Below are 22,030 nucleotides of genomic sequence, written 5' to 3'. Positions count from 1 at the left end.
ATTTAATTCCAAACTTTTTTACATGAAATACTGAAAATTTACAAATATAATATTTTCAAATTTATTTTTGATTTAACATTTTCTTTAAAATACCAGTAAAAACAATTTTCAAAATTTCATAAAATTAGTGCCGACATTTTTGATACACAATTTTTCAGAAAATACAGAAAATTAATTTCAAAATTAATTTTTGAAAATTTGAACATGTTTTTTTAATAAGTTTTTTAATTAAATAAAAAAAATTTGTAACATATATTTTTTGGAAAAGAATTTTTTTACTAACCATTTATCAAACAATTGCCATAATTTTGAATAATCGTGCGTCATAAGCAGTTACATGCGTTTCAGTTAAAAATTATTTTTGAGAAATTATTATTTTTCCTTAATTTCTCACGTTTCTGGTGTTGCAAGAATAAATTTCGTTATTCATTAAACTGATCACTTATATTCTTAGCCAATAAATATGTCGTTAAACAACGCACTGCAGTATTTTTATGTGACTTATTTATGAGTTGTGGGAATTGCGGGAGTTGTCTGGTCGTTCATTATTTAAGCTTTCGCTTTTTGTTTGCTGTCATGTCTCGTCTGCGCGCACTAAAGGAAATATTTCATAAAATATTTTTATTTTATTACTTTATGCGTTCGCTTAGTATTGACCGGCGTGACTTCTTGAACACAGATTTTTTTTTTTGATGTTTCTTCTTAAAATTTACCGCGCGCAAAAATTTTTGTTTTAAACAAAATAATTTTTTTTTTTTTATAAATTCATTTATTTTGCTGCCAAATTATTGCAAACACACAGTTACATACATATATTATTTTGTTGACTTTTCACATATGTATATGCTTTATTTTAGTACACATTAGTAATGATTACTTGTTCGTCGCATGCCGAAAATCCGTGAGTAACTGAGCATTTCCTCATAACACCAAACATTTTTATATCGGCAGTGCGTTGTCAGTGTGTATGTGTGTGCGTGTGGCGATTGTTGATTGAGCGCCAACGAGTGGCTGTCCGCCATGGCTCCAAGCGTCAGGCAAACGAAGGGACTAAAATACTATGTAGACCACGGCATGCCACAGCGAGTATGCTGGGGGTTTGCTGCCTACAGAATTCTCACTCAATTTCATACAACCAAACAAACAGCATGAGCGCTCAACTCAACTCAGCGGCGACGAAGAGCAAACGAGCAGTGAAATGAACAGCAACAGCATCCACTCCGACTGTTACAGTGCTGATACACTGAGCCGTTAACATAAACATTTTTTGTGGACCACTATTTATTTTAATATAATATGTAGATATTTTAAGCGAATAATTTAATATTTTATAAAATATTTCCTTAAATATTTGTTTTATTTTTATGTCAAAACATTCTGGATTTCTAAGTGAATTTCAAAATTCACTTCAAATTAAAATTGATTGCAAAAAAATAGTATTATTTCAGTAACATTAAACATAAACTATTTATTTTTATTTTTATTTTTATTTTGCTATTTGGGCAAACTGCACGCCTCAAATCATTAGTTTATTCCGCCTGTTGCTGTTAACAATGTTGAATTCGCTTGTACATTTATTTGGTTAATCTTTTCTCTCAGTTTCACTCTCTTTGAGCCTTTTATTATCTTAAATAGCATTTATAAGTGCAAGACACTCGTTGGTGAAAACAACAAATACCTGGGCATGCTAACTAATTGCTCTGACAGGTGTTCCTGCTGACAGGTGAAAGTAGCTAAGTTTGATTGTTTATTTCCTTAAATTGAGTCATAGTTAAAAGAAATTTGCGATAAATTTTATGAGCAATTTTTTTTGTAACTTAAATTTTTTTTAAGATTTCAGATTGCGTGGTTTCTCAAAAAAAGTGGCATTTAAAATTTCATAACGGTTATTTATCAGATAGACAGGTTTCTATGCATCAAAACTGGTAGCCTACGCAGACGACATCATATATTGCTGACGGGGTAGTATCTAGACACAAACAGTAGCGTAACCGGCCAACCTAGATGTAAATGCCGATAAGGTGGTTATGGTATTTCTTAAAGGTGGTAAAAAAATTGCGACATATTAAAAAGCTTAATGGGTTAACAATTAGGAAGCACACCAGCTATTTTGGACTTATTTTGAACAGCAAACTGACGTGGCAGTCAAGGCGATTTTACTGTACGGTAATTTGGTGTGGAGGATCACTACCAGTAGAATCTCACACAGGAAACTATTGAAGCAAGTACAGCGACTCGCTGCTATCTGCATAACGCGAGCACTATAAATCACTCCAAGGGCTTTGAAGAGTTCCTCAACCTACCACCAAACAACACTGCATTGTAAAGGTCTGCAGGCGTCTTTGCATTTAGGAAAGCTGATGAGCTACCTAACAAAGCAGAATATCACATAAAAAGGATAAATACGACTATATGTATGTATACTCTACGTTGATAGCCTGGCGGCACTTAAGGCAATCATCTCACATCACATTACGTCAGAGGATGTCACTAGATACAAGAAGAAAGTGGATGCTGCAAACGGAACAAATCGGTATGGAACATCTTTCAGACATGCAGGATCGACAAGTGTTAGAGTCCCGAATAAAAATTCGCACGCTTTTTACTCGCACAGTCTGAGAAAGGTGGGAGAATGGTTGTTGACCTAAAGACAGGTCAAAACCCCCTGGCATTTCATATGAGTCAGATGGGCATTAGTAACGATGAAATGTGCAGACCACCCATAGCAGACGAAGAGCTCGAGTTGTTGCGAGAAACGCGAGTGACCCTTTCGCAACTTCGTTCTGGATATTGTAGCAGGTTAAACTCCTACCTATYCAGAATAGACCCTGACATACCCAACGTATGTCCGGCATGCAACGAGTCTCCGCATGACACTGACCACCTCTTTGCATGCCCAACCAACCCCACCCATCTAATACACTTTTCCCTTTGGTCCGACCCCGTCGAAACAGCACGTTTCCTGGGCCTCCCGTTAAACGACATAGACGACAACACTGATAACCCTCACCATCCCAACGGGGACTGATAACCGTTAAAACAACAACAACGAAATGTGCAGAAAAGTATGTAGGAGAGAAACGCTGGAATACCTCCGGTGCAACTGTAATACATTATCTAATCTCGTCTTAGATGTATAAGAGCTTCGCGTAAACCAAGGAATGCAAACGGTTCCGTATATCATACCATACCGAGGGATCCAAGTAGAGCCATTTATTTTACTTATTTTATTAGCCTTTTTTGTCACCTTATTTTTGTTCAGTATTGTTTGGCATTATATCATGGAAAGGCTTGACGTCTGTAAAGAATGTGTTTTGCGCGCTTCGCTCCAGTTATGGTCAACATCATCGAGCTACTAAGCGTACTATTCGCAACACCATCACCCATCTTGAGACCCAGCATACATTATTGGACAATACCGATCGATCGAATAGCCCACGTCCAGCACGCAGTGCAGAAAATATAGCAGCTGTAGCTGAGATTATACACGAAGACCGTGGAGATTCGATGCGGAGTCGTTCGCTGCAACTCGGACTGTTGTATGGAACAACTTGTCGTATTTTTCCTCCAGCGCTTATATTGTAAGTGTACAAAATACAGTTTGTGCAAAAACTGGAGTCACTTTTCTTTTCTAAGCGACATCGCTGCTCACTATGGTCTCTTGATAAGTTCCATGTTTTTCCGATGTTTTCGAACCAAATTTTGTTCAGCGATGAAAACCATTTTTGGCTCAATGGGCATGTAAACAATGTTCGAGAGCTGATATTTCTTCTAGAAAAAACAACGGCTTAGTGTGGTTTTGGGGGCGGTGGAACCATCAGTTCATATTTCTTTAGAAATGATGCCGGTGAGAACGTAACCTTCAATGACGACCGTTACTGCGCCATGATAATCAACTACTTTCTGCCTGAAATTGACACTATTTGGTTTTAATAAGACGCCGCCACTTCCAACAAATCGCGTTAATCAATGGATTTAATAAGAGAATACTTCGGTGAGCAGATAATTTCGTGTTTTGGGGCGATCGATTGCCTACCAAGATCGTGTCGTACCACACCATTAGACTTTTTTCCTGTAAGGATATGTACTAAAGTGTTTGCACTCAGGCTATGATGCAAAACATCACGCGAGACTTTCGCCAATTACCAGTCGAAATGCTCGAACGAGTCATCGAAAATTTGAAAGATATAATCTTCAAATAATAAATGCCAAAAAATTTTCTTTCGAATAATAATAAACATTCCCAATTAAATTTGAAATTTCTGTGTTTTTTGTTTAAAAAAGTGGGGAACCTTCAAATGGATCATCCCTTACTAGAAAAATTTTTGAGAGGAGCCATTCATACAACAGTAATGTAAAATGAGTTAAATTTGTAGAGCCTCTAATCATATTGAAGTTAAACTAAACCATCATCTTACAAATGTGTTCTCTCCTACACTGTCTTATAGTAGTCTTACAAGAATAATACAAGACAATTTTCTTTGCATTAAAGATGAATGCAAAATAACACATAATTGCTTAGTAACAGGCAAACAATAAGAACAACTCGCGATAATTATGCAAAAAGCACTGTTAAAGTACTTACAATACGAAACAATAGTTTTAGTTTTCGCACGACCTCTTCATATCTTCACACTGCATAATTGTATAAAGAAATGCGTTGGAATCACCACAACCGCTCAATTATTCAGTTAAGGAAATAATTACCTTTTACAATGCAATGAAAATTCATAAATTTTGCTAGAAACCTAGAAAATCAGCTTTATAGCAGTTGAACGCTTTCCAATGCCAAAGCACAATTTTATGCTACCTGCGCAATCACAAGGCTAAGTTCATAATCGAATTAATGAAAAAGTGATCTTTGCCACCATTGAAAGTGTGCATATGACACCTTTTTTTTTATTAAATTATGATAAATATTTTAATTGGCATAAAATTTACGTCAAACTAACTAGTGTAACCTTGAGTGGTTACAAGTCGTTTGTAGAGCTGCGCCTGCGCAATGTGTTCGGCACTGCGCCACAATGTAACTTACATAGTCTCCAATAACCAATGGGTTATTTATCATAGCAAACACAGGTGTTTGTATAGATTTCCCTGCAATTAAGTATTAACTTTTAAATATTTTGAATTTATTAAGTCAGTTTGCAAATAAATACTATTAACAAACAAATTACAAATGCAAGCGCAAACAAGTAAGGAAGAGCTAAGTTCGGGTGTAGCCGAAAATTTTATACTCTTGCAACTCTTCCTAATTTCAATATTACACTTCACAGATTGACCGTTTTTTTTTTTACAATAAAAAGTACGGAATTGGAACTGCGGTCTTCATATTCAGTATCTGAGGGCTTGTACTATATGTAATTTTAGAACGATTGTGACAATTTTAGGGCATCAAGTTCTTATTACATTCATTAGGGCTTGATTTTTTATACTGGAAAGTGAAAGAAACAGAAGGAATATAAAATTGTTTTATATAGAGAGTATGTTGTAGTCCAATTTCGTTCATTTCCATACTGTACGTAGTAAATATTAGCATAATCTTTTGTTCCATCTTAGGTTGCAGTGACCGATATATAGGTTTTTATAACCACGCCCATTATCTAATTTTGATACTGCTTCTTATAAAGCTTTTATGTTTAATACATAGGGTGAGAAATTTAGTGTCTCTGTTTTTAGGATAAGCCTCCTTAAAATCGCATATAAAGTGTAATCGAACGTAGTGTGTAAATAAAACTGAATTCCACCGTCAACAAACTGACTGGACCTTAACAGTATGGTTTTAGAGCTCAAAAATCTACTAAGACCTACCGAAGACATCTATATCATTGGCCATAACAACTGCGCCAATAGCTCCGCTTTCTCCATGTTTGACAAAGAAGCAAAAAAAAAGTGGACCTGGTGGTGAACGAGGACAAAACGAGATATCTCCTGCATAAAATAAATGGTCTTCGTATTCGCAATTCCCAGCACTGTTGGCAGTCATAACTTCGAAGTCTTAGTAATTTCTTCTATCTTGGAACCAGCATTAACACCAAAAACAACATCAGCTTCGAAATCCTATGCAGAATAACTCTTGCCAACAGGTGATATTTCGGAATGAGTAGGCAATTGAGAAGTAAAGTCCTCTCTCGACGAAAAAAGACCAAACTCTACAGGTCCTTTACCATTTCCGTTCTGCTATAGGGTGCGGAGGCATGGATTAGGTCGGCCTTTGGAAAGTTTTGTAAAAGATTATTGGCAACGGCGAGTTCCGCAGTCGATGGAACGATGAGCTATATGCTATATACGACGACATTGGCATAGCTCAGCGAATCAAGAGACAGCGGCTACGCTGACTAGGTCATGTAGTCCGTATAGATGAAAGCATTATAGCGGCAGTGATCTGGTTTATTATCCGATTTCGACTTTTGAAGAGGCTACTAAACAGATTTAGAGCTATGAGCTTGATTTGGGTTAAATGGTTTGTGAGATGTGTCATTAGATGTTAGATGAGTCAGGCCAATGGTGAACTAATTTCAAACCAAAACAAGTAGCCTCAGCACTGCAAGCAGCTTGTATACAATTAAATGCGAAATACGTGTACCAGATTTCATCAACATATCTCAAGTTTTACTTAAGTTATCGTTTTTAAATTACATCTAATGATAGCTCATTACCATATAATATGACCTTAATTATTTTTTTATTGGATGTACCACACCTTCGTTCTTTTACGACCTATCCAGTTGCCACTATCGCGACTTTATCGAACATTAAAATAATAAGTGTGTCAGACTGCAAGGGTTAGAGCACGACCTGATTTATCTGACGCAATCACCTTGTAAATTAGCTGATCCTATATATGGTTTAAACAAACATGATTTGACAAACGCAATTAGTACATCAAAATTGTCGTAAATGTGAACAAATTTTGGTTTTCAAAGCTTTTTTGCATAGAAATTGTGTTCTAATTATCTAAATTTTTCATTTTAAAACAGAAATATTGAGTTTTTATGGTCAATATAATCAAGTTTTGACAGCAATCTCCCAACACACGTGAAATTTAGAAAATAAAATGTTAATTGTCTACGGCTTAATGAGGCAAGAATAAGATTTGTTTGCAACATTGCAAAAACCATCTTGCTTCCCATATTTCTTTTGATGACATCTTGTTTTCGGACATTTTCATTAATTGATTGTGCCTTTTGCTACACTGTATGATAAATAGAATACAATTTGCGATTTAATTGTCCAAATGCTCTTAATTACTCAATTAGTAAAGAGCATGGATGTTATAATTTTTGCAAGACAGCAGCTGAGTTAGTTAGTTGATTAACAGATTCAAGACTTAAAGTACCAAAATTTGGATTACATTAAGAGAGGAGAGGAGGAGTAAGTGGCTAACATTTTTGAACAGTACAGTACAGGTTTGACTCAGTTGAATTTAACTTGAATTTATGAAAGTCAATATCAAATGATTTTTAATAAGCGGTATGTAAACGCTTATAAACGTTCGGTTTCTTCAGTGAGTTACTTAATTTGAGTGTTCTGTCAGGAAATTAATTCTAATGACCTTACGAAAATTTATGCATTAGGGAGGGAATAAATAAAATATGGCATGGCCTTCAGCTTCTTCAGAAAATTTTGTTTTATCTTTTCGTTGGACTGAAAACGGGTTCAGCGAAGCGGAAATTTCGGTTTGAGGATCAAGATAAAAGAACAAGGAGCCAAATCTGGTCAATACGCTGATTGCTCGACGGTATGCATTGCGTTTTGGCTTTAAATTCGGTCACAATCGGTGCTCGATGCGGTGGTGCATTATTATTATGAAATTCAATGAATTTTTCTCCGATACTTCCGGGCGTTTTCGACAGATGACCGTCTGTTCCTTCGGAAGAAATTTTTGATGCACCAAATCACGAACATCGAAAAAGCAATGAGCATCACCTTGATTTTTCAGCGGCGTACTTTTTTTTGGTTCCGACTCATTTTCTACTCTCCATTCCGATGATTGTTGACTTGTTTGTATGCAAAAGTAATAAACCCATGTCTCGTCGTCAGTTATAATGCTCTCTCTGAATGTGGGATCGAAATTATCACTATCAAGCATGTCCAAAGAGACCTGTTTACGGTACTCTTATTGAAGAAAAAAAAATTATCTTTATCGCCATATCCTTCACTTTTTTAATATGTTTATCAGTTCAAGAGGTCGAAGAGCCGTGTCTTCAACGTTCTCACGAAAATTATTATTTGCATTGAATGTTGTATGTTAAATATTTTTCTATAAAAAAAAGTAAGAGTGTCACCATCTAAGTTTCTAAAAAAAAATGTTTGCTTTTAAATTATAAGACTTAATAAAAAAAATTTATTTAAAAAAAACAAAAACAAATTATAAATTTTCTGAATGATCTAAAAAAATAACCAACTTTTTATTTTGCAACCACCCTAATCTAAATATAAATATTTACCTAAATGTATAATATATAATTGTAAGCTCACAAAACATTAAAATATCAATAATTAATTACTTTAACAACCGTGTAGCCGTTCATAAGTTCAAAAATTTGTACGATCTTATTTTCCGTTATTGTTGTTGTTGGTTTTGCAGGCATGCCGCTGACTTTACATTTACATGCATTTGAACTGTGCGGAATGGATGCAGCTCACAACACAAACGGGTAAAACTTGAAGATATCTTAAAAGAAAACAAAAACAACAACAACTATAACGTATGCATATAAATATAACAGCGTCTTTAATTTGCCGTAACGCATATAAATTTTATTCCAGTTGCACGTACAAGGCCAACTCATATACATACATACATATAAATTATATTATAGTAAAATAAAACTTAATCATTTTTTAAAAGAACTAAAATGAATATAAAAGTAAATATTTTTTTTTTGTGATGGGATAAAGTTAAAGCAGGAAATTTTTTCATTTACTAAGTAAATATTACTAGTTAGTGACTTGGCTTTAACTTCCATTAAATAAGTTTTTTTTAACTCTCTCTAGTCTTAAACACTAACTCAAATATTCTTAATAACTGCGATATCGAAAACTATGTTTAGTTTTAACATAGCAACATATGAGAAAATCTTTCTCTTAACTGTAATGCGTAAATCACTCAAGAGTAAAGAGCACTCAAACAGCATTAAGAGTTGTTTGGTGAGAAATGGAGAGATGAATTTTTCTTAAGCGCATATATATATGTAAGTGTTCTAAAACCTAGTAGGGAACCTTACTAATTTAAAATGTACGAAAAACTACTTATTTCGCATACAGAACTGTTTTTTACGTTGAATTCTAGATGTAAATTTCACCAATTTGAAATTAAATTAAAAAAAATTATAAAGTTTTACACATTTATATTAAATATTATTTAAATATCTTTTCAATCTTCTACATTGTAAACTATTGTCCAGGAATTGAATCGCAAATGTATTCGTTCGAACTTATAAATTAGCAAAACGCTTAATAGCCAATACAAATTCGCAAAGGCGTTTAATTTTTATTCCCCCAGCTCTATTCCAAGTGCTTAAGTCTTGACCTCCCAAACACCGAACAGTCAAGGAGGAAGTTTGGAGTTGTTTCCATCTCATCTTCTTCCATATAGCTTCTGCAGATAGCGTCTGATAGGATTCCCAGCCTTGCTTCTTGGACGCCAATAGGGCACCAGAATTCGGTTTGGCGACTCCATTATCTAAGTGATCCGGTGTGAAGTCAAAGTGAGTGAAAGCTTCCAAGTGTTCAGACACGACAACTTTCGCAGGAATGCATCTTCCGGTGATGTCCACACAATTTGTGCACTAAGTTCCATGGTTGGAGTGGACCTTAATGCACAACACATGCTGATGGTCGCCACCCCTTGAACGCTCTCGAACAGAAGAGGTAACGGAAGAGATAACGGCTGCTAAATTCTTCCTTTACAGTGAATAACTTTAGATCCCAGTGAGGGTCGCAAAACTTTATTTTGAAAGCTTGAATTACTTTTAAATTGAAAATCGCTACACTACCCCAGATTTGAATGCCATTCGTCCAGATCGGCTTAAGCAATTTATTCTTCATACTAAAATGGGATCTTGGTGTAAAAAGTCATTAAAGTTGCACCAATTTGAATCTTAACTGAGTTTATTTAATTTTTACGTGATCTTTTCAAGTGCTTCTCTGGTTAGTTGTAATTTCCAACTATTTAGCGCATGTGTTTGTGGACAACAACTGACCATATAAAGCCACTCAAAGGCAAGTTTTGTGCTTGAGGGTATGTACTTTTAATACTAGCAGTGCAGTATGATCCACGTAGAAGCACTTATAGAAGATTGTCGAATCATTTTCTCCAGCAATAGATTGAAGAAGTTGCTCGAAAGAGTGTGGCTTTGTTTGAAACCTCGCTTGGTATCGAACGGCTTGGCGAAGTCCTTTACTATTCTTACGCAGCTTTTGGTGTTGCTCAACGTCAGCTTACACACCCCTATTAGCTTTGCGGGGATTATATGCTGTTCCTTTTCATACTGTCGAAAGCGGTTTTAAAATCGATGAAGAGGTCTTATGTATTGGTCTCTTTTTCACGGGTCTTTTCCAAGACTTGGCGTATGGTGAATTTCTCGTAGCTTATTGATTTTCCAGGCCTAAAGCTACACTGATAAAGTCGAACCAGTTTGTTGACGGTGGGGTTCAATTTTAGGTTAGGTGAGATTAAGTTAAAAGGGCGATCCCAGGAAGGATTAAACAGCTTTGCACGTCGGTCCATTGTGGTACCTATAAACTTCTATATACTTGATAATAAGATTTCACTTTTATTTGCTAGCTATAGACTGCTGAAAAATATTTTAAAATTCAAGAGCTAATTTTAGTTTTCATTTAGGAGTGAAAAATTGGAATTAAAAATTTCGGTTGATAAACAAATTTTATTTGAGTTCGTTTCAGTTATTTAACACGACCGACCCGACTGTCGTGGAAATGGACTTTAAGCCGGTATTTGAACTATGTCCAACTGGTCCGAAAGTATATACTATTTAACTGCTTACTTATGCTATTGTTCTCTTCATTTTACTACAACATCTATTTGGATAAGAAGTTGTCCTAAGTGTTGATATGACTCTCTTTTGATTTCCGTTGCTCTTAAAATTCAAAATAAGCCTTAGTGTGTAATAAAAACAGCAGAGGAGATAAGAAATCGTTGACAGAGAATGGAGGAACTCTCAAGTGCTCTTGAGTTAAACTGTTTCGAATGATGCCAATTACAACAATAATTAATTAATATAAATCTTGTGTGCTCAAAACTTTGTGATAATGCAATATATTATATATTCGTAACTACTGTGATATCATTGCTCTCATTCACTCTCTGCCACTCAACTAAATATGTTAGCTAATCGTAACAAGCCGTAGAACCGCCGCTATGTGATAACAATGGAAATTTGTTTAATTACTTTTAACTCATTAATTAGTGAGAGCAAAATATTTGCTCTTTTCTTTGAGAAACTTTTGTAAATACTACTTGACTAAGGCCGTTTCATATACATATATGTAAGTATATGTGGGTATATATTTATGCATGCGCGTAAGTATAGAAAGCACTGTAAACATAGACAGCGCATTGTCGCGTCTCGCCTCTTCTCACCGTGAGTTGTGCCAAAAAGCCGGCAGCCGCGTGCAAACAACATGATCGCGTGCGAAAATCTCAACAGCGTCAACATGTCAAATCAATGCACACTCACGCATACATGCATATAACAGCATTTGTGTGCAAGCACAGTGTCAAAAAAAAAAAAAAAAAGTGTCATTGTCTTGGCAAATGCAAACATAAGTAATTTTGCATGAGCACTGAGATTACTAAACATAATTGAAAGTGTTCACAGTAGTCCCCGCGGCGTTTCAATACGTCCTGTTAATTGCACGTGCTGCTGTCACGATTGACGGTGCGTATAATACATGCATACATGCATTTAGTATGTAGATTGAAGTCATAAAGAGGAACAGCTGACAGAGAGAAGGGTAAATATGCTATTTAGTATAGCATACTTTTGGGGCTCCCGCTTGAAATAATTTTTTATATAAATTTTAATTAAGTGGTCAGTAATATATATATTTTGGTATAGCCTTTTGAAATAATTTTGAATTTTATTTAGTTCTTTGCCAAATTTTTTCTTCTTTTAACGAATATTTATACAATGATTCAATATATTTCAATCACATCATAGTTAATCTAATTAGCAACTTAATTAATTGCTTGTTATTTCCCATAATATACATGGATTAGTTGTTATCTTATATCCATACACACATTCATACACATATTCATACATATATGTATACACATACGTTCATAGTTGAAAATTTATAGCAATTTTTGTGCGCAAGGAACAATAAACAAAATTCGGTTAAGTATACGCAGTGTTGTACTTATTACGGTTGCACTGTCTATTTAAATGTTTATATATAAATATGCAATGTAGATTTTATAAATTCATAGCATGTTTTGACAAGCGCCAGGTGTGCGTTTTGCGTCAGCGCACACATATGCGCCGCGCGATTAAGGGTTTAGGGGTAGTCAGAGGCGCGAAAAAATTACAATTTTAGTATTTTTTTTGCTATTAAATCGTGTTATTTTACAAAAGTAGTGATAGGGTATTATTATAGAATATGTTGACTTTAAGTCACGAAATTTCAAAAAAATAATAATAATAATTTCCAAAGTTGTAGTTATTTGTGTTGACCCAGTTCCAAAAAAAGATACTTGCGGTGACAACCATAAGTCCTTCAGAGTTCATCTAAAATCAATCGGACAAAAAAAAAATTAGTTTATAAATAGATTTATTTCTAAATTTTTGGCACAATTTTTTTCTAAAAATTGGTCTTAAAAAATCGAAATTTTTGAAAAAGAAATCTTTCGATCATCCCCGAGTTTATTATGCATTCTAAAAGCTGTAAACACTTCATTAAAATCTACTGAGCGGTTTTCGAGTTACAGTTGTCACCATTTCAAAAAACATAGTTTTAAGCTCTCTTTGTTATTTGTCGAATAACTCAAAAACTAATTATCGGATCAATGTGAAATTTTCAGAGAATATTTTTAAGATTTTACACTTAACGAAAATGCAAAAATAAATTATTTTTTTGAAAATTCTGACTATCCCTTGCCCTATTTGCTGTGCTCCAATTGATAATAACAAAAATATTTGCGCCAAAACTAACAATTATATTGAAAAATATATGCCATTTGCTTAGTAACTAAAAACAAATCAATTTTAATAATAATATAATAATAATAATAATTAATAAATACGACAACGCCATAGTTAAACATAGCTGAGGTTACGTTTCTTTCCCAGAAAACTCATCAGAATCTTCTTTTGGCCCCAATCACCGCTTCAATCCGCTTGAGAACGCATTCAATCGTCACATTCACATTAGTTTTTAGTTAGTGTTGGAGTTTCATACTTCTATGTGAACCAATATAATTGTGTACCTTTTTTTAGACAAACCACAGATTCTCGATTGGACTAATATTGGGAATTTTAAGGGGCCATTCGAAAGGTTGAATTCGATGACTTTTAAGGTAGTTTTGCGCTTGAAGTGGAAGCCACCCCAAAAAAGGACTTTTCCGCCTCCAAATCTGAGTGTTGTAATGACATCGCGGCTGATAATAGTCTTTGTATGTTATTTCCTTTTTGTAAAGCTAATTGTTAACTCAATAAAGACTTTGTAAACCTTAYCACTGGTGGCTAATAAACGTTCTTTCGTATTCCGTCTGACCGTTGAAGATTAGTCTTGTTTTCGCCAATTTTTTTTGGAGTAAAATTTTGGTACTATTTAGCAAATATTAGACGGTGCTATTGATGACGTTTAGTAAGCAAAGCTATAAACCCTTACTTTTTAAACTTGTGTACAGTCATGTGTGGAACTTGTTGTCCGTGAAACCGCAGCTCTTTTTGAATCTCAGTATCTGACTTTACTACTCCCGAGATCATCAGACGGTTGATATTTCATCCATCGTGGTTATTTAAAACGGATCGTCGACCAAATCGATGTTTTGGTATTGATATTTTACGACAATTTGATAATTTTTCAATGACCCAAACTAAATTTTAGCTAAATTTCTCCTCCGGATGAGAGTACATTCTGGAGATGAGAGTAGAAGAGGACGAGGCGCTCCTCAAGTATGTAGCACGATACGATTTAAAAGAATGAAATCAGCGATGCTAAGGTAAAAGTATGTAAGAACATAGGAAACAAATAAGTTATCTGAGTTAGACAGGTGCACGAGCGCCGCTAAATCTTTAGTGGCATGCACTGAATATACTGATGTTTCAACGCTCTAACTGAAAGGACGGCACCCAGCCCAGTAGCGCTGGAGTCAGAGTAACGGGGGTAAAGACTCGGAAATACCATATAACATGTGATATATAAAGTTTAAATTGTGCGTGTTTTTTCTTTAAAAATTAGGCAACTTTAAAATGGGTCATCGTTTATTCATATATAAGATCATGTTTAGTGATATTTTTCACTTCTTTGCGAGATTATTTCAGATCTCACACCTTTAGATACACCGGTGAACTAGCGGGAATAATAACTAAAGGCCTAAGCGAGTTTGCGTTGGTTATAAGGCACTTTAAGGTCTAATTACAGGTGCTCTTTTTCTGACTCCACTAAAGACTTTGTATAGCGCTCGAATTGAGATCCTCTCCATCTTGGGAAACCTAAGGAAAACCTGTATTCCATAAGAAATGGAAATAACCTGCAATTGCTTATGAACTTTCGTGTTCGCAAGCCTTTCTTAGAGGAACTTGTAGCGCAAAGTCTCATACATACACAATTACGAAATTTTCACAATCATTCAAACTAGTCATTTTGACAGTTAATTCTGAACACTGATTCCATTTCGAATTTTGCATTCAATTTTTATCTCACCCATTTGTATAATGGAAAAAACATAGAACGAGGTTCACGTGTTCAAATATTTTTAATTGAAAAAAAAACACAATTTATTGAGTTATTAGCATGACTAACCATTCTATTAACTTGAATTAAATCTCGCAAATTGATTTTCAAAGCAAATTTATGTTCAACTCTTTATTATCTTTTTAGTACTTAAGCAAGCCCACACCTCCAATCAACTGTTTACCGTTGCTGTGATGAAAGCGTAATTTGTATGCAAACAATTGCGGTCTCTTTGCACTGCCCCACCATACTTTGCAAATACCGTATGTAAACAGCGTCAGCAGTGTGTTGGCGAGCAGAGATTTGCAAAGTGCGAAAAGCACATTTTTTCTCTCATTTGAACCGATGAGTAAGTACATATGCTCGAAAATAAGTGGCGTGGCATAATTAGGTCCAAGGTAAACCAAAATAGAAAAAAAAAAGAAACCTGGAACAAGAAAAGATGCCGACATCTGTTTGTGTTTGTTTATTTAGATGGTCTTTTTTAAATTTCTTGACACCTGTTGCCACAAAAATACCTTTACCTTTATTTGTGAACTTAAAATTTCAATTATTATTTTTTGTAGACAAATATTTATCTTTACAAATAGCTTCGTACAAAACGGTTTTAAATGGTTTGTCTTTCATATGTGGCTATTTTCAGAGCGTTCCAGATTGATACAGCCTGGATTCTGTATAGAAATTAGCAGCTAACACTTCATGAGACTATATATATCATATACTACTATGAGCAAAAAATAGTAAGAATTTGTGCTTAATATTGGAAACATCTGGGCTCCGGCGACTATATCCCTTTCTCGCTGTGAAGAAGTTTTCGTCGATAGAGGAGGTGATCGCTTAAACTAAGGCCTATTGTGAAGCAAAGGACAAATCCTAGTTCAAAAGTGATATCGAAAAGTTGAATGATCGCTACAATAAGTATATCATCCTTGAAGGGAACTTTGTTGAATAAAAAAAAAAAAAACAGATTTTTCCAAAAGTATTTGTTTTACTATGGTAGGATGGGGACTTGTCAATTAAACTGTTATAATAACGAAAATATTTGAGTTTAATGACTGAAATGTTTTCTCATACTTCCACGCAGCGAAGCGAAAACAAAAATGAATTTACTCAAGTGAATCTCAAAGCAAAGGCGACAAACTGTACTTCAAATGAAAACCTTCAGTGCGATAACATTTGCGACTTTTTTCAATTAAACGTCATGCTTGATGAATTTACAGACAATCTTAATCAAGCATAAAAACTGTCTCGAAATTATACATTGGCGTATGAGTTATACTAAGTTGTCATAATTCAAGTCTGCGCATGCAAAAAGAATGTCTGAATCAAGGCCTCCACGAACAGCTTGCGTGCTGTTGCTCAGCGGTAATCAGTAAAATTGTAATCAAGCATGAAGAATTCGATTGTGTAGTCAAAAGTATTTCTGGTTAAAACGAAATATGGGCTTAAGTTTTTCGAAATATACACGAAATTTTCAAACCACTTGAGATAAAGTTGATTCCACTTAAGAAGCTAAAAATCATTGTGTTGGTTCCAGTTAAGGAAAATTGAGCTTATAGTGATATAGCTGTTTAAATATAGGTCGATTTTGGCATAAGATTTGGGTCAAACAAAAATTATAAAGAACAAAACTTCCATTCAGTCTAATAGGAGTCGATTGGTCAACGCTCTCTTACTTCATACAGTATTCTATAACTTTTTTCTCCGAGAAGCTTCTTAACACCATTCGAACTCAGAATTTTTCGACGTTGTTTTCAATCAGTTAGGCTTAATATCTCATGGACTCTTAATGTAAGTATTTATTGCGAAGTTGTTCTTCAGTAGTTATCATAACTAGTTTCTGGCAATACTGCTGAGGTACAATCCTTAACAAAATTTAGGTATGCATTCTTTTCTGTTGTGAAAATACGGTTTTCAGGGATATGCACGTAAGTCGTTCTCACATGATTTGAAATTTTTGATGGTTCAACATATATATCTTCCAAACAACAGAAACTAAATCAACCACACTTTCTTAGAAGAAGTCAATTTACCATTTCCACATAAGTTGTGAAAACGGATGAAATCAGATAATAACCACGCCTTTTACCATATAATGGTAAAGTTGCAAACTACTCACTGAATTCAGAAGCAAGCCGGTAAGACTTCATAGGTTCTGAAGTAGAAATTGGACAAGGGGCGTAGCACCGTCCACCTTTGATTGAAATGTTATATCTCAGAAACTGCTTGACCGGTTTTAACCAAATTTTGTGTGCGAGGTTACCTAAACATTACTATGACACGATGTGTTAATGGCTGAAATCAGACGTTAACCACGCATCCTTGCGCATGAGCAATGCTGCCGTCACAACACCGGGACGTGACACTTGAAAGTCACTAAAAATACCTCCTCTAATGATCCCGCTGTTTTTTGTTTTGATAGTAAGTTTGCTGCGAACTTCTGCATAATCCCCCAGTTTGCTTCACTCTCCAGCCCGACACCCTTGCTTTTTTCTAGGGATTCTCTTCTGCCCGTCTGATTTGAGTTATGTCATCTTGTTTCGGTGAGTTTTGAAGTTCTTCTGTGATGGCAACTGGAGTTCTCTTCTCTTCCCTTCCCTTTGGTTTTTTTTTTTTTTTTTTTTTTGCGTGTGATGCTGGTGTGACCGGAGTTTTTCTCGAGGTTATGGGGAGTATAGAGGATCTAAGTATTCTACTATTTCTACGGAAGAGGGCCCCGTATTTCTCGTCTTGGTCATCTTTACTTTGTTTTTCTTTCTGTTAGGTGTTTGTTGTTGTTTCGTTGTATTCATTTCTTTTATAATGGGTAGCAGCTTTAAGCTGCTATATCCGCACGTTGGAACAGTTGCCCTTTATGAATCCTATAATTTATCTATGCAAGCAGGCAGGCCAGACGAGGGTTGACACAACTTCTTATGACAGCTTATTTAAGAGCCAGGAGCTCGTCTCAACTGCTTTGCATAGGCCGTTCACTACCCGCCAGCTGTAGGTAAGAATCTGAACTCAGCCTTAGCAAGCTATAACCAGCTTTTAAATACCATTTGATGTTTTGCCCTTACGGTAAAGATATTAAACTTTAAAAATGTAATGTAATGTAATGTATTTTAAATTAGTATTTCGTCCTACGGTCTATAACATTGCAGGGACCCAGTCCCAGTTCATTTCTCTGATTTTTTAACACAAATATCGGTCAACATGTGAGCTCTAGTATTGAAATAAGGGGAGAATGTGTTATGTCCAATATGGGTTAAATCGGTTCAATACCATATACCTAATATAGTACCTAATTTATTTTTCAAAATCTATGTTCTCCTCATAGTAATCCCCCTTGGTCCAAATACATACACTCGTGTAAATTTTTTTCCAATCCGCGGAACAGTTCTTAAAGTGAATTTCCGAAATAGCCGTCAATGCGCGTTTTATGTCTTCAAGTGACTCAATGCGGTCGTTTGAGCTTGCTGAATAGCCAAAAGACACACGGTGATAATATACATATGTACATCAAAAGCGAAGAGAAATCTACCAAGCGTACTCTTCTAAACTATACTTAATAACTTTATATGATTACTCAATGAACCATTGTCTACTTAAATATCGCAAGAATCACGATCGAACACCACATTTGTACATACAGAAAATAGTTTGTTCTACAAAAACTTAGCGATAATAGGGCAAATATTTATATAAATTTTGCAAATTAAATTTGTTCCTATACTCCATCACATTCTTCATATGATTTACCCATATTTATGCTTTCAATCAAGACATATATTGTATGCCAAATGCTTGAAAATGGGTCACTTACTCGGCATAACACCGTTGTCAGCAAAGTGACAGTACTGTCAGTTGGTTAGTCACTCAGTAAGCCGTACAAATCAACAACACGTCGCGAAATTTCACACTCTCTGAGCAATTTTCTTGGCGGCTGATTGCCAGCTGCTGAGTGTTGACTGTCAAATGTGATTAATTTTAACTAAATAAGTAAGCCACAATTTTCCCATAAAAAAACAACAAGTAAAACAGCAACATATAGATAACTATGTAGTAAGTGATGATGCATATGAGCGTCTCATATTTATTGGCCTTACAAGACCTGAAAAAAATAAAAGCATAAATGAATAAGTGGCTAAACCAATTGAGATCGTTAAAGTTTCGCTTCAAATTAAAATAAAAAAATAAATATGAAATGTAGTATTTACAATTACAAAGACTGTTTTTAATATGTTATTACAGTGAGCATTACACATGAGCGCTTCTTGGAACGCTGACCAGTTTTCTAGTTAAAATGAACAAAAAAGTTGAAAAATATAAACTTTATTTCTTTTCAACTTTTGGGGTACTCAACTAGTGACGATGCGTTTTTTAAAGTTGAAAGAATAACTATCTGAGATAACATATATTAAGATAAATTCTTTTGAGGTCATTTTGTAATTTAAATTCGACTGTCACTTCTCGGTGATGATGATGAGGAGAGGGAAAGATGTCTCGGGAGCAGGAGGCTTCTAGATGATAGGGTCAGGTGTAGGTGGCAAGATCGTTGGAATATTAGTCCTAAGTACACTGTGGAACATTTGAAAGAATAATCTTCAAAAGGAAAATTGCAAAGAATGTTCTTTGGAATGATAATAAACATTCCCGATTAAATGTAAATTTTCCGAGTTTTTCTTTTTAGTAGGGAACATCGAAATGGATCATCCTTTAGAAACAAAAAGCTGGAAGTCAAATTAAGAAAAAAACTATAGAAATTAGTTAAGATGTTTTAATATCTAACTGCAGAGCTTCAAAATGCACTTTGACATAGAAATATTTTCCGATAAACTCAAAATCTCTCTCTGGTTCACTACGTATACGTTTTTAAGAATCTGAATAAAGGAATCTTTATTTCTATCTCTTTCTTCAAATATCCTTACCTCAATCAATATCGTATTTCACTTTCAGAAGGCACGGTAATCAGATTTTGATCAAACTCAACTTCTTCTAAGAAAAATATTTTTTTTTTTGTTTTGACAAGGTGGTAGATACATATGTTCGGTAAGAGTGCAGCACATTCGGTCGACCTTTAAATAATGAACTTTCATTTGCGTTTAGTGCCCACAACGGAATTTCTTATCTCCGTTATGCTTTTTGTAGATAGATATTCACGTTCAACGTCGCGGTTGTTATAGTACTGTGCACTCGCAGATTAAATGTAAAACACTTTATGCAACTGCGGTAAACATTTTTATTTGGTATTCCCATTTTTAACCGTGTATGTTTGTAAGACTACAAGTATACATATATACTCCTAGTGGGCATACTAAATAAGTTATTTTCTTGTTAAATATTGCATATTGCATTTGGGTGTAGATTTCTAACTGTTCTGAGTGGTTTGTTCAAACTACGTACTTAGTCCCCTCTTGAAAGTTCCTGGAGGGCACGGTATTGTTTCCGTCTCAGACTCGTCTAGAGAGACTGCTGACTTGCCCAACTTGTCAACTTTGATGTCGAAAAAATTTCTATAACCGGGAACTTAAATCCTCACGGTATATTTCCGTCCCCAGTCTACAATCCATTTTCGGATGCCGTCGGTATATATTGAGAAAGTATTCTCCTACCCTACTAAATCTCTTCTCTAAGGTATTTTCACGAAATTTGACACAAATTATTACTTTAGCCGACGCCACAAATTACGAACACATTTTTCCGATTACGCCGCTATATCGTATACTTGCCACACAAACGCATCGATCAAAGATTTTGTAAGGGATCTTTTGTGAGGGGTATTATAGCTTCGGTGCTGCCGAAGTTAGCGTTTTCTCCTGTTTCTGTTTTTTTTCATATTAATGTGAGAATGTTAGAAATAAATAAAATTTAACGTTTAATATTTATTTTGTACTAACCTTCATCATGTGCTAGCAACTCTTGCAACGCCAGCGGTTCCTCCAAAATACAGTCCGTCGTGGCCGCATTCTTCTCGGTGAACACATCGGAGAGCGGTAGAGGCACATATAGCTTGCCATCGCTAGTTTTACGTTGCACTATCTGCGCTTTAGGCGGGAAATTTAGTAATTCTCGACGTTCACTAGCCTCGGAAGGTTTGAAGTTGCGTTCCTTCGGCATTTTTGTGCAAAATTTTATTAATGAAAAAAAAAAACTGAAATTTATTTGTTAACACGTTTGCTACATTCACATTTAATTACATACAGACACGAGCACGTTAACTAAGCACTATTTTGTGTATGCATGTGTGGGTGTGCGTGTTCAATTACGACGCTTTAAATGCGATTATACACCAAATATCACTGCTAATCAGCGCAAGTGGCGCCTAAATTATTGCACGTCATTAAGATTCATATGTAAGGCTTTGCTGTTGTTGTTGTTATTATTTTGTGCGTTTGTTTTTGATTTGATTGATTTATGTTTCTCAGCACTCGCATAATTATTTGCGTTCATTTGAAGTTTTATTTTATTTTGTATGCAACACGTGCGTTATTTCGCGCATATTTGTTGTTATTTTTCTTGTTTTTGCTTGTTTTTGCCGCCAATATCAAGGATTAGTGATCGTAGACACATACACACTTATGAACACGTTAGAGTGTGACACGTTGACAACATGACAGCGACAAGAATTTATAGAATAACACATGAAATTCGTTAATGAACTGCAATGTTGTTTGTTGTGTGTAGTTGTTGTTGTTTTCGGTTAGTGCGTTGCATGCAAAGTGGCTGCCGACAAAGTTTTGCGCTCTTTTGCTGTTTTGTTTGATTTTCTATTTGACGTGACAAATATGTACCTGTGCAAGTAGCGCCTGCAATATTTAGATCGTGTTGCTGTCGATTAATTCATTCATTCACAAAAGGCGCTGCTGACGTTGTTGTTTCATTTGCATACATTTTTTTTTTAATGCGAATTTAAAGTCAGTTTATTTTTTTTATTTTTTACATTGAGAAATTATAAATTCATAGCAAGCATGGCATTAGGGTGTTTCTATAACAAAAATAGGATTAGAATTCAAAATTTTGAGATTTTATTTTGTATTTAATATTCAAGTTTTTTTTACTGCGTGTGTTTTTAAAGTCGGTTGTGAAGATTTCTCGAGAACTACTCAACCGATCTACATGA

General features: G+C 34.9%; 1 protein-coding gene across 1 annotated transcript in view; it reads right to left on the bottom strand.

The window, feature by feature from the left end:
* Positions 1-21,745, bottom strand: part of LOC108975143 (organic cation transporter protein) — an 80,662-nt gene extending 58,917 nt beyond the window's left edge. Inside the window, exon 1 of the mRNA XM_018943450.1 lies at positions 20,808-21,745. Coding sequence (XP_018798995.1) covers positions 20,808-21,027 — 220 coding nt within the window. The 5' untranslated portion in view covers positions 21,028-21,745. The remainder of the gene's footprint in view (positions 1-20,807) is intronic.
* Positions 21,746-22,030: the final 285 nt, after the last annotated feature.

The sequence above is a fragment of the Bactrocera latifrons genome, unplaced genomic scaffold (assembly GCF_001853355.1).
Source record: "Bactrocera latifrons isolate USDA-ARS-PBARC rearing strain unplaced genomic scaffold, ASM185335v1 scaffold_62, whole genome shotgun sequence".
Classification (NCBI taxonomy): domain Eukaryota; kingdom Metazoa; phylum Arthropoda; class Insecta; order Diptera; family Tephritidae; genus Bactrocera; species Bactrocera latifrons.
This window is presented reverse-complemented; position numbering and strand designations above follow the sequence as displayed.